General features: G+C 37.9%; 1 protein-coding gene and 1 non-coding gene across 2 annotated transcripts; one reads left to right on the top strand and one right to left on the bottom strand.

Annotated features, from left to right (window-relative positions):
• Nucleotides 1-231: 231 nt before the first annotated feature.
• Nucleotides 232-18,263, bottom strand: LOC121256600 (GDSL esterase/lipase At3g26430-like). The gene is made up of 6 exons (XM_041157443.1): nucleotides 18,205-18,263; nucleotides 2,388-2,644; nucleotides 1,506-1,715; nucleotides 1,242-1,411; nucleotides 883-1,153; nucleotides 232-757 (listed from the first exon to the last, which is right to left on the bottom strand). Exons 2-6 carry the CDS (start codon nucleotides 2,629-2,631, stop codon nucleotides 501-503), a joined length of 1,152 nt encoding a protein of 383 aa, XP_041013377.1. The 5' UTR covers nucleotides 2,632-2,644; nucleotides 18,205-18,263; the 3' UTR covers nucleotides 232-500.
• Nucleotides 10,617-10,723, top strand: LOC121256807. Its single transcript, XR_005939097.1, has one exon. It is a non-coding gene; the product is annotated as a small nucleolar RNA R71 (small nucleolar RNA).
• Nucleotides 18,264-18,573: the final 310 nt, after the last annotated feature.

Genomic DNA, 18,573 nt, shown 5'->3' with positions numbered 1-18,573 from the left:
ATTAAAATAAAACTGCAAGTCTTCAACACATACTGATTTTTCAATCATCTTTACCAATCATCATCATTAAAATCCAACAAAGACAAACTTAGTCATTGATCCATCTAATTCTGCAGGAAATCCTTTTTTTCCCCTTCCGACTTTAACAATAGGAATTGAAGTTTTGAACCACCTCACCTCATATACTATTGTGAGATTGTTGTCACTTTTCTGAGTACCCAGCACTCGAGATTGTGAAATCATTGTCATGTTACATTATTTATTTATTAAAACAAAATGTAACACAGAAAAGGACTACAGATGACCCATTACAGGAGGATTCTCACATGCGGGTGTAGCCATAAAGATGAGGGGGAGAGATGAATGCTTGCATGATTTGGGCCTGTGGTGGCCCATCTCCTCTAAAAGGTTGTTCCCTCCCTCCCTGTTAGGAAAAAGTTCTTTGGAAGATGAGAGAGAGAGAGAGAGAGAATGTTCCAAGTGATTTCAGTGGTCCATTCCTATGAATGACAGGCTATTTTCAGTGAAATTGGTGGGTAAGAAAACGAGCCATTAGCTATTTGTTGGAATATCCACTTGTTAGCCGCCTCGGTGTAATGGACCCCATCCCAATTAATCCGAACCGTCGGATCTACGCACGATTTTGCAATCACAATCTCCTTGCCATTTATAGTCTTCTTTGCCCCACACTTCATTAACCTATTGAAATTATATTTCCCACCGTGCCCGCAGCATGCTATCAGAGGGTCTTGGAATCCTTCAAATAAAACCCCATTCAAATAATTAATTGGTGATGATCAAGTGCTCAACCTATCAAATCAAAGCAATTCTTCAATTGAATTTTCTCTAATTGGAGAGAGGACACGTGGAAATTAAAAATACCATGATCTTGGGCTTGGGTTATGAGGGTGTACTTCACTGAGTAGACATCAATGTAGGTGATTGTGGCCTCGGAAAGTTCCTTTCTGAGTTGGGCTAGGGTTTCTTTCAAACCGAGGTTGAAATATTGGGCCACCTCATTAAATGGAATTGCACACCCATATTTATCTATTTGGGCTGCCGTGACAAGAAAGCGGTCCAAAATGTATGGCAGGCAGCCCACTGGGCCTGTGTTGTGTATCCAAAATGACCTTCCACCTTCACCATATATCTTCTGCAAATGTTGAGAAAGCAACGCAACCATTAAACTTTTAAACTATAAAGGCTGAGAGAAAAAACAAAAAGAAAGCTATTTGTTTTACCCTAATGACATTTGAGAACTGTCCCAGTACATCAGGAATATATGCCTTGACTTGTTCAGTGGTCATGTTGAGTTTGTAACCAGCAGTGAGATCATTTTGACCAATGTCGAAAGTGTAGAGAGCTTCAGAGAAATAATCTTCCTTTGGCAACAACTTCTCAAAGATCCCTCCTGTGCCAGATTTTGAAACAGTCCCATTGAGAATAATAACCTAAACCAAGTAAAGCAATTGGCAGGAAAAGGAGAGAGAAATTATAACACCTACCTTGTTTTTTAAATACTTGGGATCTTCTGTGAAAATCTGAGAATTGAACAAACTGCACGTCCAATGAAATGGGGCTATATCCACTTTGTGATAGGGTTGTGTTTTGGGGTCTGATGGTTGATCCAGCAGTTGCAAAATTGGCTCCATGGCTAAAGTTTGAACCCACTGAGTCCAGATAAGCACTGAGATAAGGTAATCCTAGGCTTTCCGCTGAAAACCAACAAGCAGTATGCTACTTACTTCTGTTTCATTCTTTGAGAAATTTTATTTATAAACAGATGTGAATAACAAAACGGGGAAATTCCTTCCATGAAAGAGAAATTTTAAAATTTGAATTTTATAAATCAAAATCTTACTATTTAAGTAAAAATGTTGTTCTATATAGACCGAATTGAAAATAAAATAACTGTTCATGACATACAGTGCATGAAGAACTGTAATCAATGGACAATCACATTGCCATTTCCACGCAAGTAAAAGAAAAGCCATTATTCAACTTGATTAACGACAAAAGAAAAAGCAACCCCGAAAAAAATGTAATGATTATGAATATCAAAGTCTTCTCAAAAAGCAAGATGTGGTTCATCATTGCAGATGACACCAAACATTCCTGTACCTAGTGGAAGTTGATCCTCGAGATCTAAGGCAAACAAAATTGAAAAACAGATCGCTTTCCCAATATCACAAACATATATGCCATGCTTGATTTGTTTTAGGCTTTTGATTTGCCAATTTCGAAACGTTGAAGCAGTGTTCATGCCCGCAGTAGCAGTGCCATGGATCCATCTTAATTAAAATGGATAGATGATTCAACCAACAACATGAAATCAAAAAAATGAAAGGAAAGGTGAGAGAAGAAAAAAGGAAGAGAAATTGAAGTACCTATGAAATCGATTACTAGACGCCCATCAGAATACCGTCCTGCTGGAGAGTGGAAATAGGTTTCTCCATTGGGTGGAGGAGCTTCTCCGAATGCTGCCGATAAACCGCCAGTGTCTGAATTTGAGTCACCAAAGTTGAAGATGGCCGGAAAATTGCATTTGATTATGGATACAGTAGGACTTGTTAGTAGTGCAATTGACATTACAAGGCGAAAGATACCATAAATCATGTATTTAGGTTCCATGAGCGAGAGAGAGGAGAAGAATTACATAAAGAATAAGCATAAAGACAAGGAATTTGCAACCGCTAATGTCTTTCTATATTTGTCTCCGTCTAAAAATGTGCTTCGGGCCCGTTTCTTTTTACAATGGAGATTGTGATGGATGCCGTTCTAGTGTCGGGCCAAACTATATGGGCCTGACTCACGAGGCACCAATGGGTTTAAGGACAGCCCAGTAGAAGGAAGTCAATATGGGAGGACAGGATGGATTGGGCCGAGCTGAGAAGGGCAAGGTCAATCCAGGAAGTCCAAGAAGAAGCAACAAAGTAACACATGCAAGACGTGTACCTGAGTTAGAAGGCTTGACACCTCTACTCGTTGACAACCCATACGCACATGCTCAGGGATAATTCTGGTCCCTGAGCATAGACGACTAGACAGACCTAAAAGGTCGGTGTGTCAGACCGAGGCCACTTCACATTTAATGAAGGACAGTGACGGACACGCCATGACACGAATCCTGGACTATCAGTGGTCGCCACGATTAGGCATGGATGGCTTGTTGCATGATGGAATATTGGAATAGGGCACGACCTGAGTACGAAGCGACATCACCACGATTGGCTCGCTAGGGGACCACCCCCACTAGATATATATACCCCTCCTCGGGGGGCAGAAAACTCTCTAATCACTTCATTGGAGCTCCCTTAAAATATAGACCCAAAATCCAAAACTGATTTAGGAATTGGAGGTGTTTCTCACCACCCCAAGTCCCCCCCCCCCCCCCCCCCCCCCCCCCCAATTTTCCCATATTCACATGAACAAATCGACCTTAATGTGGAGTTGCTCAAGATTCAAAACATGACATCAATAGTGGCGCCATCTGTGGGATATATCCCATAGAAGTGTGTCCTTCGCATATCGGCAACGATGCATTCCCAGACTTCACAAAGAGAAGAAGATCAATTCGGAACGATGGAGGTAAGACTTACCGAAATGGGAGACATGATAAAGAAGCTGATGGAGGAGGTGGGAGCCCTCCGGCAAGAAAATGCCGCATTACGAAGAACCAATGAAGAATTGGCAGGAGGAGTATGACCCAGCCACAACGAACACTCCGAATCACGACGCGCCACAAAGATCGTTATGGCGGAAGAAGAAAGATCCAGGATGTACCTTGAGCTCTGGGAGGTCGGGGACAAGTATATAGAATAGGCTAAGCGAATGGGCGCATCATCCTTTGTAGACCAGCTGCTCACTAGCACGAATCTACTGTAAAGCGCAGAAGTCATGGTTATCCCTCTCCCAACCAAGTTCAAGGTCCCTCAGATGGAAGCATACAATAGGTCCAAGGACCTGCTGAAACATTTGGAGATGTTCAAAACCCACATGACCCTTCACAAGTTTCAGGAGAGATAGTGTGCCGAGCCTTTCCACTGATGCTAAAGGGGGCAGCAAGAGCTTGGTTTGGATCCCTACCACTGAAGTCCGTTGACAGCTTCGGCGAGCTGGCCTATCTCTTTCTAACACAGTTTATGAAAAGTCGAAAGAGGAGGCGCCCAACCACCTACCTCCTAACAGTAAAGCAATGTGCCAGTGAGAGCTTGAAGTCATACCTCTTCTGATTCAATCAAGAGAGCATGACTATGGACGACCAAGATGAAAAGATCACCCTGGTGGCCTTTCTAGGGGGAATCAGGCTACGAAACTCGTTCATGATCGAAATAGCATGAAGGACCGTCACGACGCTGAGAGAATTCATGGACAGAGCCGACGGCTTTATCAACGCTGAGGACATGCTCTGGAGAACTGAGCTAGAACAAGAGGATAAGAAAGTCATGGGGTAGGATAGCAGAGTGAACTGCAAAGGGAACAAGAAGGGCATGCAGGAAGTCAAATGAAGGAATGAGGCACCGGCTCGGGCGCGTGGTGAACCATGCACGCATACGAGTATGGTCGTGGAAGGTGAAGCACCCTGAGCTCACAGAAGGAACCTCAACAGGGGCAGGGGAGCCTCAAATATTGCACCTACCACCGGACAGATCGGTATCAGACTGAGGATTGCTCTTCGTTAAAACGAATGGTGGAAGAATTGGGGAGCCTATTGGAATAACGACGCTAGGAGGACGAAAGGCCTACACCATGAACAAATGACTGCCCGAGGCCCTGGCAAAGTGAAAGCCCGAGGAGACAAAGGGCTAGAAGGGGGCCCAAAGGAGCCCACGACGTCAATGCCCGACAAGGATAGGCAATCTGGTAGGCGAAATCCGCACGATCGCAGGGGGATATGCAATCCTCCATTTTTAAAACCTATCATAACCGGTCTGATCTGGTTTTATGTTTTTTAAGACCAAACCGGACCAGCTAGCATATTTATATATTTTTAATTAATTTTTAATATTATATATAATATTTTAATATTATAGATAATTTTTATAAATTATAATTATATATGAAATAATGTTATATTATAATTTATCACATAAAATTTTAATATTAAACATGAACATTTATTTGATCATATATTTTAAATATAAAATATATATTAATTACATTTTATGGCCTAATAAATTCTCAACATATTCTTTTTTTTTTTATAAATATATTAGTAATACTAATATACATTAGTATATTAATTACTATATTATTACTAACATATAGTCATAGTACTATACCAATAGTATTACTATATACTAATAGTATTAGTGTATTACTAATATTTATATATTAATATATATATATATAAGTATAAGAGATTAGAGATTTAATATATATTAAAAACTGAAAAATTGGACCGAAACCAGTAAAATCGGAAGTACTGATTTATGAGGGTAACTGATGCGGTATCAATTCTTGAAAATGCAAAACCGGACCAAACTAGACAGGTTACACCCCCTAGCATGAAGGGTCCACGCCTGTAGAGCTCGGTACAAGGGAATTTTCACAATGGGGAGGGTCGTCACTAGCGCCAAGAGACACACAGGGGGAGCTGTCATAATATTCAATGAGAAAGACGAAGAAAGCATCCTCCACCCCCATAACGATGCCTTAGTAGTTGCTGTGTAAGTCGCCAACTTCACGACGTAGAGAGTCTTGATTGACAACGACACATTGGTAGACATCCTATTATGGGAGGCCTTTGTTAGGATGAGAATCAGCGCTGACTCCACTCAACGGTTTCACAGGGGACATCGTCCAGCCAATGAGAGCTATTACCCTTTCCGTCTTGGCCAGGAAGGCCCCCAAAACGTCAGCCACGGTGGTCGATTTCCTAGTGGTAAAGGCCCCCACCTCGTACAACTCGATATTGGTCACCCGACCCTGAATAATCTAAAGGCAGTGTCATCCACATACCACTTGAAGATGGAGTTTCCCACAAACTCGGGGGGTGGGCGAAATACGAGGCAAGCAGGTTTTGGCTTGGGAATGTTATGCACAGGAATTAAGGTATGAGAGGAAGGAAGTCAGGATGGTCAAAGAAGCTAGGGAGACTGCCAGACTACCCCCACTGTCGACTTTGACCAAATGGGATGAGGAAGCCCGAGATTAGCAGGCACTGCGATAGGCAGAGCCCAATGACTGCTGAAGGCCTGAACTCACCATAAGGGTTGGGACCAAAATGGCTCTTGAGTTGAGGTAGGCCTGAAACGACCCCTTATTGAGCATCAAGATGTTTTTGGGTGGAGTCATGAAGAAATGCCTGGGATTGATAACGCGATCATTGAGCATTGCTTTTGTGTGGACCCAACGATTAGGAAAATCAAACAGAAGTGTTGAAACTTTAGGGCAGAAAAGTACGCGGCCATAGTTGAAGAAGTGGACCATCTCCTTGCGGTGGGATTTATCATGGTTATCCACTATCCTGAGTAGATGTCCAACATAATACTAGTGAAAAATGTGAGCGCGAAGTGGAGAATATGTGTTGGCTTCACCGACCTGAACAAGGCTTGCTAGAAGGATTGCTTCCCCTTGCCTCGAATCAATTTGATAGTCAACTTGACGACGAACCACTCACTGCTCAGCTTCATGTATGCGTACTCAGGTTATAACCAGATTCAAATGAGCCTGGACGAAGAGGAGAAGATAGCCGCCATCATAGAACGGGGACTCTACTATCAAGTGCTATCTTGTGCTTCACACCATATTTAGAAAGAAGGTTGTCAAATAACTTGTTGCAAAAGTGGGTCCATTTGTCACTAATAATAGCTCGTTGAGTGCCAAATCGTATAAATATATTCTTATGTAGAAATTTGAGCACTACCTTTGCATCGTTTGTTGTTGTAGCAATTGCTTCCACCCATTTTGATACATAATCAACTACTAACAAGATATAAACAAAGCCAAAAAAAGGAGGAAAATGACCCATAAAATCTATTCCCCAAATATCAAATAACTCAACCTCTAAGATATTTTTCAATGATAGCTCTTGACTCCTTGAAATACTTCCCATACGTTGGCACTGGTCACGAGTTTTCACCAAAGTATAATTATCACGAAAAATAGAAGGCCAAAAGAAACCATTTTGAAGTTCCTTAGCTGTTGTTCGAGTTGCTCCAAAGTGTCCTCCATATGATGATGAATGACAATGATGGAGAATGGCTTGCATCTCTTCTTTTGGCACACATCTTTGAATGATTTGATCAGGGCATCTTTTGAATAGCAAAGCTCATCCTAAAGATAATATTTCACATCATGCAGAAACTTCTTGCGTTGGTGGTAAGTGAGATCTGGTGGCAATACTTTACAAGTTAGGTAGTTTACAATATCAGCATACCAAGGAAGCTTGATCTTACATGCAAACAACTGCTCATCAAGAAATGCTTCTTGGATCACTGAATCTAGTCTTACTTCCTCTTGCTCCAACAGAGAGAGATGATCAGCAACTGAATTTTTACTTCCTTTCTTATCTTGAACCTCCAAATCAAACTCTTGAAGAAGCATGATCCAATGAATCAGCCTAGGCTTAGCATCCTTCTTACCAAAAAAATAACGAAGTGCTACATGATCAGTGAATACTATCACCTTTGTACCAATGACATAAGACCGAAATTTGTCACAAGCAAATACCACAGCAAGCATCTCCTTCACAGTTGTTATATAATTTAATTGAGCTTCATTTAATGTCTGGCTTGCATAATATATGGCCCTAAACATTTTGTCTCGCCTTTGTCTTAACATTGCTCCAATTCTAAAGTCACTTGCATCACACATGACTTCAAAAGGTTAACTCCAATCAAATACAGTCATAATTGGTGCTGAAATTAGTTTCTCCTTGATTGCATTAAAGGCCTGCAAACAAACATCATCAAAGTCAAATGTAGAATTCTTTTCAAGAATATTACATAAAGGTTTAGAGAGTTTAGAAAAATCTTTTAGAAATCTTCTATAAAATCCCGCATGTTCCAAAAAGCTTATGATTCCCTTCATATTCTTTGGAGGTGGTAGTTTTTCTATGGTTGTAATTTTTGCTTGATCAACCTCAATTTCTTTAGATAACACTCTATGGCCAAGCACGATCCCTTCTTGAACCATGAAATGACACTTCTCCCAGTTTAGGACTGGATTTTTATGTTCACATTTCTACAAAACAAGAGCTAAATTATGCAAACAATGATAAAAAGATGTACCAAAAGCTGAAAAACCATCCATAAAAATTTCTATTATATCTTCCTCCATATTAGAAAAGATAGCCATCATGCAACGTTGAAATGTCACTGGGGCATTGCACAATCCGAAGGGCATCCTCCTAAAAGCAAATGTTCCATAGGGGCATGTGAATGTAGTTTTCTCTTGGTCTTCAGGGGCTATGGCTATCTGGTTATATCCTGATTAACCATCTAAGAAGCAATAGCAGGAATACCTAGCCAATCGATCCAACAGTTGATCAATGAAGGGAAGTGGAAAATAATCCTTCCTTGTTGCCTTGTTCAACTTGCGATAACCCATACATACAAGCCAACCTGTGACTGTTCTTGTAGGAATAAACTCATTGTTGTCATTTTTCACCACTGTCATACCACTCTTTTTTGGTACAACCTGCACTGGACTTACCATTGAGCTGTCTAAAATAGCACAAATAATTCTAGCATTAAGGAGTTTCAAAATTTCAGCTCTCACTACTTCCTTCATTGCTAGATTTAATCTTCTTTGGTACTCGATCAACGGTTTATAAGATTTCTCCATTAAAATCTTATACATGCAAATAGAGGAGCTTATACCTTTTATGTCGGAAATGGTCCATCACAAAGCTGTTCTATGCTCTCTTAACACACGCAGCAGCTTTTCCTCTTCTTCGGGTGTGAGTGATGCCGCAACAATCACTGGAAATGTGTAACTATCACCCAAGAATGCATGGTGAAGATGCTTAAATAATTGCTTCTACTTTGGAGTTGTAGTTTGCTGCATCTTTTCTTTAGAAATTACAGAATCCGTCCTTGCTACCATCGGCTCTAACCTCCCAACTTCATTGCTCAGTGTGTAACCTATTGCAAGGCTCCCAAGGCAAATACATATTGGATAAATTCTTCAATAACAAAAGGTAAATCAGATTCACAAACATCAGAGTTATTAAAATCATAAGCATGAGATGATTTTAACACCGCAAAATCAACAGGAAAAATAAATTTATCCACCTTTATCAATATGTCCTCTATGATTCCATGTGGATACTTGATGGATCGGTCTGCTAGTTGCAAAGAAATGGTTATTTGTTTCATCTCTCCAAGTCCTGATTTCCTGCAAACAGAAAGTGGCATAAGATTAATGTTAACACCAAGATCACATAAAACTTTATCAAAAAATGAATTTTCAATAGTGCAAGGCAAAGTGAAACTCCCCGGATCTTTTAATTTTTGAGTAATTTCTTTTGAAAAATAGTACTGCATTCTTCAGAAAGCTTTACTGTTTCTAACTCCTCCAACCTTCTCTTCTTGGAAATGATGTCCTTTAAGAATTTGACATAATTTCGCATTTGTTCCAAGGCATCTGCAAAAGGAATATTTATGTGAATTTTTCTAAAACTATCCAAAAACTTAGAATATTGCTTGTCTAATTTTTATTTTTGAAAACATTGAGGATAAGGAAGTGGAGTAGAGAGAATAGGAGGATTGTCAAGAAATGAAATTGATGGAAGCATGTCAGGCTCTCTTAGTGTATCATCCATAATCTCATCTTCTTCTACTTTATTCTTGCTTTATCCATTGTTTATAACTGTAGAGATGGACTTGGTTTCCTTTGATGTGACCTCTCAATTTCTCTTCCACTCCTAAGTGTGATGACCTTGCATTGTTCCTTTGGATTTACTTCTGTGTTACTAGGAAAAGTTCCTCTTTGTTGGGCATTGATGGTCGTGGCTGGTTGCCTAATTTACACTTCAAGATTCTTCATAGTGGCTCCCATATTACTACAATGAGTCTCAATGTTATCCAATAGTGAATCAATTTTTTTAAACCTTGCTTTTGTCTCCTCAATAAAGGAAACCATGGCATCCTCAAGTGAGATTTTCTTCTCGCTTGGTTGACTACCAAATCCTGGAAGAGATTGAAGTTGCAACACATTTTTTGTGTTTCCATAAGGCAAATTCTCATGATTTCGAAACCCTGGATGGTAGTAATTTGGTATAGGATTACCACGATAGTTGTAGTTCCGATTGTTGGCGTATTGAACTTGTTCTTGACTCACTTCATTACTCGAAACTGTCATACTTGTAGCTGCAACATATTTTGCACGTTGTCGTATCTTTTGGGTTGTCAAATCTGAAATTTGATGGGATGGAGGCAACTTGAGCTGAAAGGGCTGCTAACGGCTCCAATTCATGAATCCCCGCAACTTTCTTAGTCATAGTTCCTTCGATTGGCCATTGATAGTTATTTGAGGCCATTTCTTCCAAAAGAGAGGTAGCACCTTCAGTTGTCTTTGACATCAAAGTTCCACCAGCAGCAGCATCAACTATGGTCTGAGTTTGCCCATTTAATCCATTGTAGAACATCTCAACTTGCAACCAATCCGGCAATCCATGTTGAGGGCAGCGTCAAATGAAAGCTTTATACCTTTCCCATGCTTCATAGAGTGACTCGAAATCATTTTCCTTGAATTGACCAATCTCACTCCTGAGTTGGATTGTTTTTGTAGGTGGAAAAAATTTAGCAAGAAACTTTTTAGCCATGCCGTGCCAGCTAGTGATGCTTCCCGGTTGTAGAGATTGTAGCCAACCTCTTGTCTTGTCCTTCAAAGAAAAAGGAAACAATCTCAATCTAATGGTGTCTTAAGTAACACCATTAATCTTTACAGTGTCAAAAATCTCCAAAAAATATCGCCAATGAATATTGGGATCATCAAGTGGCGATCTACTAAATTGGGCTTGTTGCACCATGCTAATCAAGGCTGGTTTGAGCTCAAAGTTCTTGGCATTAATGGTCTGGCATCTTATACCCAAGTAGTTGTCATTCACAACTGGCCATACATAATCCTTCAAGGTGTGTGGTTGTGCATCTTGTTGTCTATCAGCCATGACTAGTACTTTCTTTTTTCTTCGTGATCTAAGATTTCTTTCAATCTCCGGATCAAAAGAAGTAATGTCACAAGTTCTAGCACGACGCATCCAACGTCAAAGACACACCAAGAGAGAAAAAATAAAATAAAATAAAGTAAAATAAAATTCTAAATTAAAATCGATATTACTTTGTATCAATATTGACAAAAATAAGAAGAAATCAATCCCCAGCAACGACGCCAAAAACTTGATTGGTGCAAAACTGCAAGTGCACAGTATCATAGTTTTATAGTAAAGTGATGAAAAAAGTATCTTCCTCAAGGATTGATAACTTACTTTTGACAAATACCGAAATTATACTAATCTCGATTTTATTTAGAAAAGTCACTAAAATTTTTGTAATTGCAATTTAAAATAAAAACAATTCAAAGAAAATACTCAAATGAAAAGAAAGATGTTGGTTGAAGATCAAATTAATGGGAAAGAAAACTTCTAGAAAATCGATTTCACCTAATCCCTCACTATGCTTTACTCATCTAACTAATTGAATTTAATTCCCTTTGTTTGTTCGCAAATCTCTAATTTATTCAAAAATCTCTTTCAATAGTCAATTGGAAATATTCTTATTCATCATTTTACATAAGAGTATGCAAATTAATAACGCAAGAAAGTAATAAGACCAATGAGTTTAATATTACATATGTTTATATATGTCTTTCGATCTCTATATTTACCTATGCCGAAATATCAAAAATTATCCTATAATTCCTTCTTTCGATAGCAAATCACAAGATCAAAATCATCTAATTAATGGCCAGTTAATTAGAAGCGATAAGCTCAGAATAAATCAGACAAACATAAAAAAAATTACTTTAAATCAGCATAGAAAAGCAAGCATAGTTCAGAACTAGATTATATAGTTTTCCTAGAATAAATAAAATTTAATTCATTCTAAAAATTAAATTTAACATAAAAGAATTCACTATAATTTTTTCAAGAAGAGTGGAAGGAAATGAACACTGAAAAAATGCTCCTAGCAGTCCGCAGTGTTGTCCTCCAAGTCGCAGCATCCTTCTCTCATTTCCTTTTTTTTTTTTTTTCGGCTTTGTTACGTAGCTTTTTTCTTTCGCTCTGTTTCGTGCATGCCAAAAAAAAAAAAACATCCAACTTGCGTCCGTGTGCCAAAAAAGGAGAAAAAAACCAAAAAAATTGAGAATTAGCTGCACGTCTAAGAGTCTAGCTCTCTTAGAGCATTGGTGCAAAGTCTAAAATTTAGCTAGAATGTTAGATTTTGGCCATAACATGGACTTGTAGCTAGATTAGTCTACATTGGACTAGCTATCTTAAAGTCTAAATAATAATAAAATATTATATATTTTAATAATATATAATTTTTTTAATATTTTGTAAAAACACTTCATATATTAATTAATAACTTTATTAAAAAATAAAATTATTATTTTTCAACTATTTTTCCCTCAACCTAATTATTCAATAAATATATTTTGCCAACCATTTACCCAACAATCACATATACAAACATATCAATATTTCTTCTACCCAACATTTACATTTAGAATTGTGGTTGAAGCCGACAAACATGCCAACAACTTATTATACCAACCAATCACCATCTACAATTCTTGAATGAACTAATTTGTAGCCAACCCTTCTTCTTTTACCAATTTTTTTAGTTGTAACTAATAGTTGATGATCAAACCCTATAAATAGACCCATCCTCTAACTACACTCATCAAAATCCAAACTTTCTTCCTCCAATTCTTCTATTGTTTTCCCTCAATTTGCTATGGATCCTTCTTCAAATTTTGATGATGATTATTCTGACCATGAGTTGGATATGATGCAAGCAATTGCAATGATATCTGAGGGAACATCTTCTACACCTTGTCGTGCTCCTCAACATCGTAGGTTCATCAGACGTGATTCATTCAAAGGTCATCAACGCATTTGGAATGATTACTTCGCTGAAACACCAATATATCTGCCCTATCTTTTTAGGAGGAGATTTTAAATGAGTCGTAATCTTTTTTTACGCATACATGATACAGTAGTCTCCCACAATGATTATTTTTTCCCAAAGAGAGATGCTAGTGGGAGGCTTGGATTGTCTTTCCTTTAGAAGATGACTGCGGTAATTAGAATGCTAGTATATGGGGTCACCATAGATCTAATGGACGAGTACATAAGAATCAGAGAAAGCATTGCACGACAAAGCATGAAGAAATTTGTTAAGGCAATTGTCTCAATTTTTGGGTATGAGTATTTGAGATCTCCAAACAGCAGTGGTATAATGAGGTTACTAAACGTGGATTCCCAAGTATGTTGGGTAGCATTGATTGTATGTATTGGAAATGGAAGAATTGTCCTACTGCACGGAAAGGTATGTATTCTGGTCACGTGAATGAACCTATTATTATTTTGGAAGCTGTTGCATCTTATGATCTTTGGATATGGTATGCTTTTTTTGGTTTGCCTGGGTTGCATAACGATATCAACGTACTTGATCGATCTTTTGTTTTTGCTGCTTTGGCCGAAGGTCGTGCTCCTCCATGCAATTACACAATCAATGATCATGAATATATAATGGGATATTATCTTGCATATGGTATATATCCTTTGTGGGAAACATGAGTGAAAACAATTCCATCTCCTTAGGAAAATAAGAAAAAATACTTTACTGCTTGCCAAGAGTCTACAAGGAAAGATGTGGAGCGTGCATTCGGAGTACTCCAAGGTAGATTTGCAATTGTGTGTGGATTTGCGAGGTTTTTTTTGTCTTGAAGTATTAAAAGACATTATGTAAGCATGTATTATCTTATATAATATACTCGTTGAAGAAGAGCGACATCTATATCTCGAGGCCGAGTAATTCATTTATGAACAAACGGAAGAGACTCGAAATGAGCCAATTTCGCGCGATAATATACCTGAATTCATAGAGTTCATTACACAATATCATCGAATTAGAGATAGAGGCACTCATAGTAAACTCCAGGCCGACCTTATCGATCATTTATGGAATATTCATGGCTATACATAATTTGGATTTCTATTTCTAATTTGTAATTTAGAATTTGGAATTCATTTAATTTGTAATTCTGTATTCAACTTTAAGCAAATCTATGACATTGAATTTCTTTCTAGATCATGGAATATCCAGGTTGATGTAGATTTTTATTTCTAGTTCATATCAAAGGTTATTCTAAGTGCTTTTCTTTTGCAGGTGTATACAAATTTGTCATGTTGTAATTCCATAGTTTTACATGGTCACCATAGTACTAATATCCAAAAATAGCAATTACAAATAACACTAACATCCATAGTTGTAAATTACAAATGTTCTTCAATTTTTACAAATATTCTGAACATCCATAGTTGTAAATCACAAATATTCTTCAGTTTTTATAAATATCCATAGTTGTAACATCCACATCTGAAGATCACAAATATTCTTCAGTTTTACAATCCTAAAGTCCCTGCTATATGTTTCCAAAATAGTACAGTAATTACCCCAAAACAGATCACAAATGAGCCAAAACAACCCACAAATGAGCCAAAATAGTCCACAAATTATCCCAAAACAATCCACAAATTATCCCAAAATAGATCACAAATAGCCAAAACAGTCCACAAATTATTCTAAAACATTTCAGAAATTGCCAAAACAGTCCACTAATTACCCAAAAATAGTTCACAAATTGCTAAACTAGTCATCAAATTAGCCCAAAACAGATCACAAATACCTAAAACAGTCCACAAATTATCCCAAAACAGTTCACAAATTGCCAAAGTAGTCCACTAGTTACCCCAAAATAGTTCACAAATTGTCAAAAAAGTCCACAAAATATCTCAAAATAGATCACAAATACTTAAAAAAGTCCACAAATGAGCTAAAACAGTCCACAAATGATCTCAAAATAGATCACAAATAGCCAAAACAATCCACAAATTATCTCAAAACAGTTTACAAATTGCCAAAACAGTCCACTAATTACCACAAAAACAATTCACAAATTGCCAATACAGTCCACTAATTACTCCATATCAGATCACAAGTAGCCAAAACAGTTCACTAATTACCCCATATCAGTTCACAAATTGCCAATATAGTCCACTCATTACTCCATATCAGATCACAAGTAGCCAAAACAGTTCACTAATTACCCCATATCAGATCACAAGTAACCAAAACAGTTCACTAATTATCCCATATCAGATCACTAACAGTCAATTAATTTAGTTGCTACCTAGCCACATGTTTATCCAGCCCACATATGGCTGGACAGCCACTAACATTTCAAAAAAATTATTCACTAACAACATTAGACGTTAGACATCTCCATAAGGTGTCGAAGGAGATGTAGATGTACATCCGGAATGGGATTTACATTTCTCAAAATTGTTGTCTTCCATCGACTTTGGCTTTCTCTCCCTTTCTTTCTCAGCTTTTTTGCCTGAAGGTCTCTCAATAAGAATCTCCACGTCCTCCTCGGCTATGTCAACAACAACTTCACCAAACACTTCTGGTGACCTTCTCTTTTTACCAACGGTGGAGATGTGTCGCTGCCATTTTGGTTGGTGTCGAAGAAGACACCAACATTGCTCCATTATGAAATTAGACCCTACTATCTCTTTGTACCAAATCTTTGCCTTCTCAATCTACAAAGGTGAAGAAATATTTATTAGTTCATAAGTCCATCACAAATTGCATGAATGGTGGAAGATGGTACATACATTGTCTTGCTTTGTGATGATACATACCTTGTCTTACTCCGTTGCACCACTCGGGTGCAATGACTCTACTTGTGCTAGAAATGCACAAAATTTATTTGTCCATTTTTTAATCGTAGATCACCGACTCATCAAAGAACCCTCAGAATGGTTGGCAATGTTTGGTTTTTTATATTCATGATAAAATGTGGTAATCCTTTCCCACATTTGACTGGACTTTTGATCAATATCTCTTATTGCATCGACGCTAATGTTGAGCCAAGTTGAGACAAGGAGAATATCTTAGCATCATATTGCAATATCTTTGATCATATTGCAGTATCTCAGCATCATATTGCATAAACAAAAGAAATTGAATAATGAAAATCAAAGAAATAAGAAGTACAAGGGTTATTTTGTAATCTGGAAATTTGGAAAAGGCAAACATCCATTCAGGCAAAGTGCAACATTAAAGTGAAAATTTGATGTCAGCAAACATTCATCTGAAAAAATAAGCACAAATACTAAACATGGATAAAGGCACTAAATGATTAAAAAAGGAGAAAGAAAAAATAAATATATGACATGTGTATTCCAATTTGTCAAGCAGGACGGATTATGAGGGTAATTTTTTTTTATAAGTAGGATTATGAGGGGTAATGACAAGTGTATTCTAATATGAGGAATGTGTCCTCTCTAACTAGAGGCCCATTTTAATTCATCTCTTCTAGTGACTCATTGTCATTCTTAGGATAATTTTTTAGGATATTTCTTGTAGACTCATTGTCAAAGTATTTCCTGGTCTTTGGGTTTTCCCTTTGTCTTGGTTCCAAGAGAATGCGGTTCACTACTTTGTCCTCAATGATGCAACATGCAAGGCACCAAGAACGGACTAGATAATTTAGCAATGAATTGCGGGTAGATTGTAGCAGTTTTCCAATAATCCTCGATTCTTCATCCTGGATCCTTAGTTTTCCAGTTTTATTTCCATTTGACAGAAAGTAGTTTGTTATTTTGTTAGCAAGTTTCCATTTGACTAAGTTTCCTTAGTTGTTATAGTCTCCCTTATAAAAGGGCCCAGTATTGTAATACGAAAGGAACTTTTTTTTTTTTTTTTTTTTTGAGAAATAAAGATTAGAGTGGCTTTTGTCCAACTCCGTTGGCTTTCTTTACTGGTGGGAAACACAAATTTCCTAGTTTAATTTTCATAATCTTCCGCTACACCACTCAAGGTCTTGGATAGTGTGGTCATTCACTGGTAGGGGTTTGAAGTATTGGATTCCTAGGATCCAAGGGTCTTTCCATACTATCAATGAGCTCCCCCATCAATGACTCTATACCATGTACCTTTCTGGATTAGATCAATGCATCCTATTATGCTCCTCCATATCTATGATGCTCTTGTTATTCTATGAGCATTAAGGAATGGCACCCTTCCCAAATACTTATGTCTTAAGGCTTGGACCCGTAGAAGGTTGGGTTTGTTTACTATTTTTCGTCCCAGTTTCACTATATGAACCCCTATTAATATCACATATTGTCCTGAGTTTGAGTCCCCCTATATCTGAGGCAGTCGTATTAGTAGTTTGGTGGTAGGGGTTCCATGGTCTAATCAGTCAAGTGCTTATCTCTTGCTGTGACAATAAGCCAATTGAGGCTAGAAGTATTTTTTATAACTAATGTCTATTTCGACTTATGACAATAGAATTAGAGAGGGGAAAAGCAGATATCCAAGTATCTTTCATTTCCTAGCAATCCCCAGCAAACCGAAACAACAACAAATTCAAAGAAACAAATTCCGAAGTGTGCGCCAATTGAGTTATTAAGTTTTTGGTTGGGAGAGGCCTATTTGTAGTGCTGCTGATCATTTATGGACATGAACACTACCCAAGGTACTTCATCAACAAATATTACCCTCACAGACTTGTAAATATGCCAAAATCAACAAACAATATACCAAAACAGAGATGGTAGAGAATCAATACCCAATATGAAAAGCAATACACCATACCATTTTAGAGAATCAAATGCAATACTAAAATTGCCCAATCACAATATGCCAAAACAGATAATCAATGATAGTAGAATACACCATACCATTTCAGATCATGGAACCCAATAAAATACCAAGCAAATCTGTGGCAAATATTATACACCATACCATTTCATCCTCAAAAAAAAAAAAAAAAAAAAAAAAAAAAAAAAAAAAAAAAAGCAAAGCATTTACCCAAATCGCACAACCAGATTTCTAGTGGCAGATGCTGTATAGGGTAGAGCCAAGCCAATTCGTGGAGCCAAGCCAATTCAATAATTATTTGTCTTGGATAGCAAATTTGCAGGTGATTTAATCACTCGATGAAGGTAAAGTGAGAATCAGAGAAGAGAGAGAGAAGAGGGAGATAAGAACGAGGAAGAGAGACTTACGTTGAAGACCACGAAGACGACGACAACTGCTGGAGAGAAGGGGACACTTGCGGGGTGGGGAAGAAGGGGTGAAGGAAAATGTCTTGTGGGTTGAAGAAGAAATGAGCAAAGATAGAATACACAGAGAAGAGGGAGAGAAGAGCGAGGAAGAGAAAATAACTGTTGAAGACCACGAAGAAGACGGAAACAGCTGGAGAATGCGACCGCTAGAAAGAAGGGGACTCTACAGGCTGGGGAAGAATGAGGCTGAAGGAAAATGTCTTGGGGGTTGAAGAAGAAAGGGGCGAAGACAGAGTTTCGGAAGAAAAAAAAATAGATGA

The sequence above is a fragment of the Juglans microcarpa x Juglans regia genome, chromosome 3D (genome assembly GCF_004785595.1).
Source record: "Juglans microcarpa x Juglans regia isolate MS1-56 chromosome 3D, Jm3101_v1.0, whole genome shotgun sequence".
Classification (NCBI taxonomy): Eukaryota; Viridiplantae; Streptophyta; class Magnoliopsida; order Fagales; family Juglandaceae; genus Juglans; species Juglans microcarpa x Juglans regia.
Note: the sequence above shows the minus strand (reverse complement) of the source record. Positions and strands in the feature narration are given on the sequence as shown.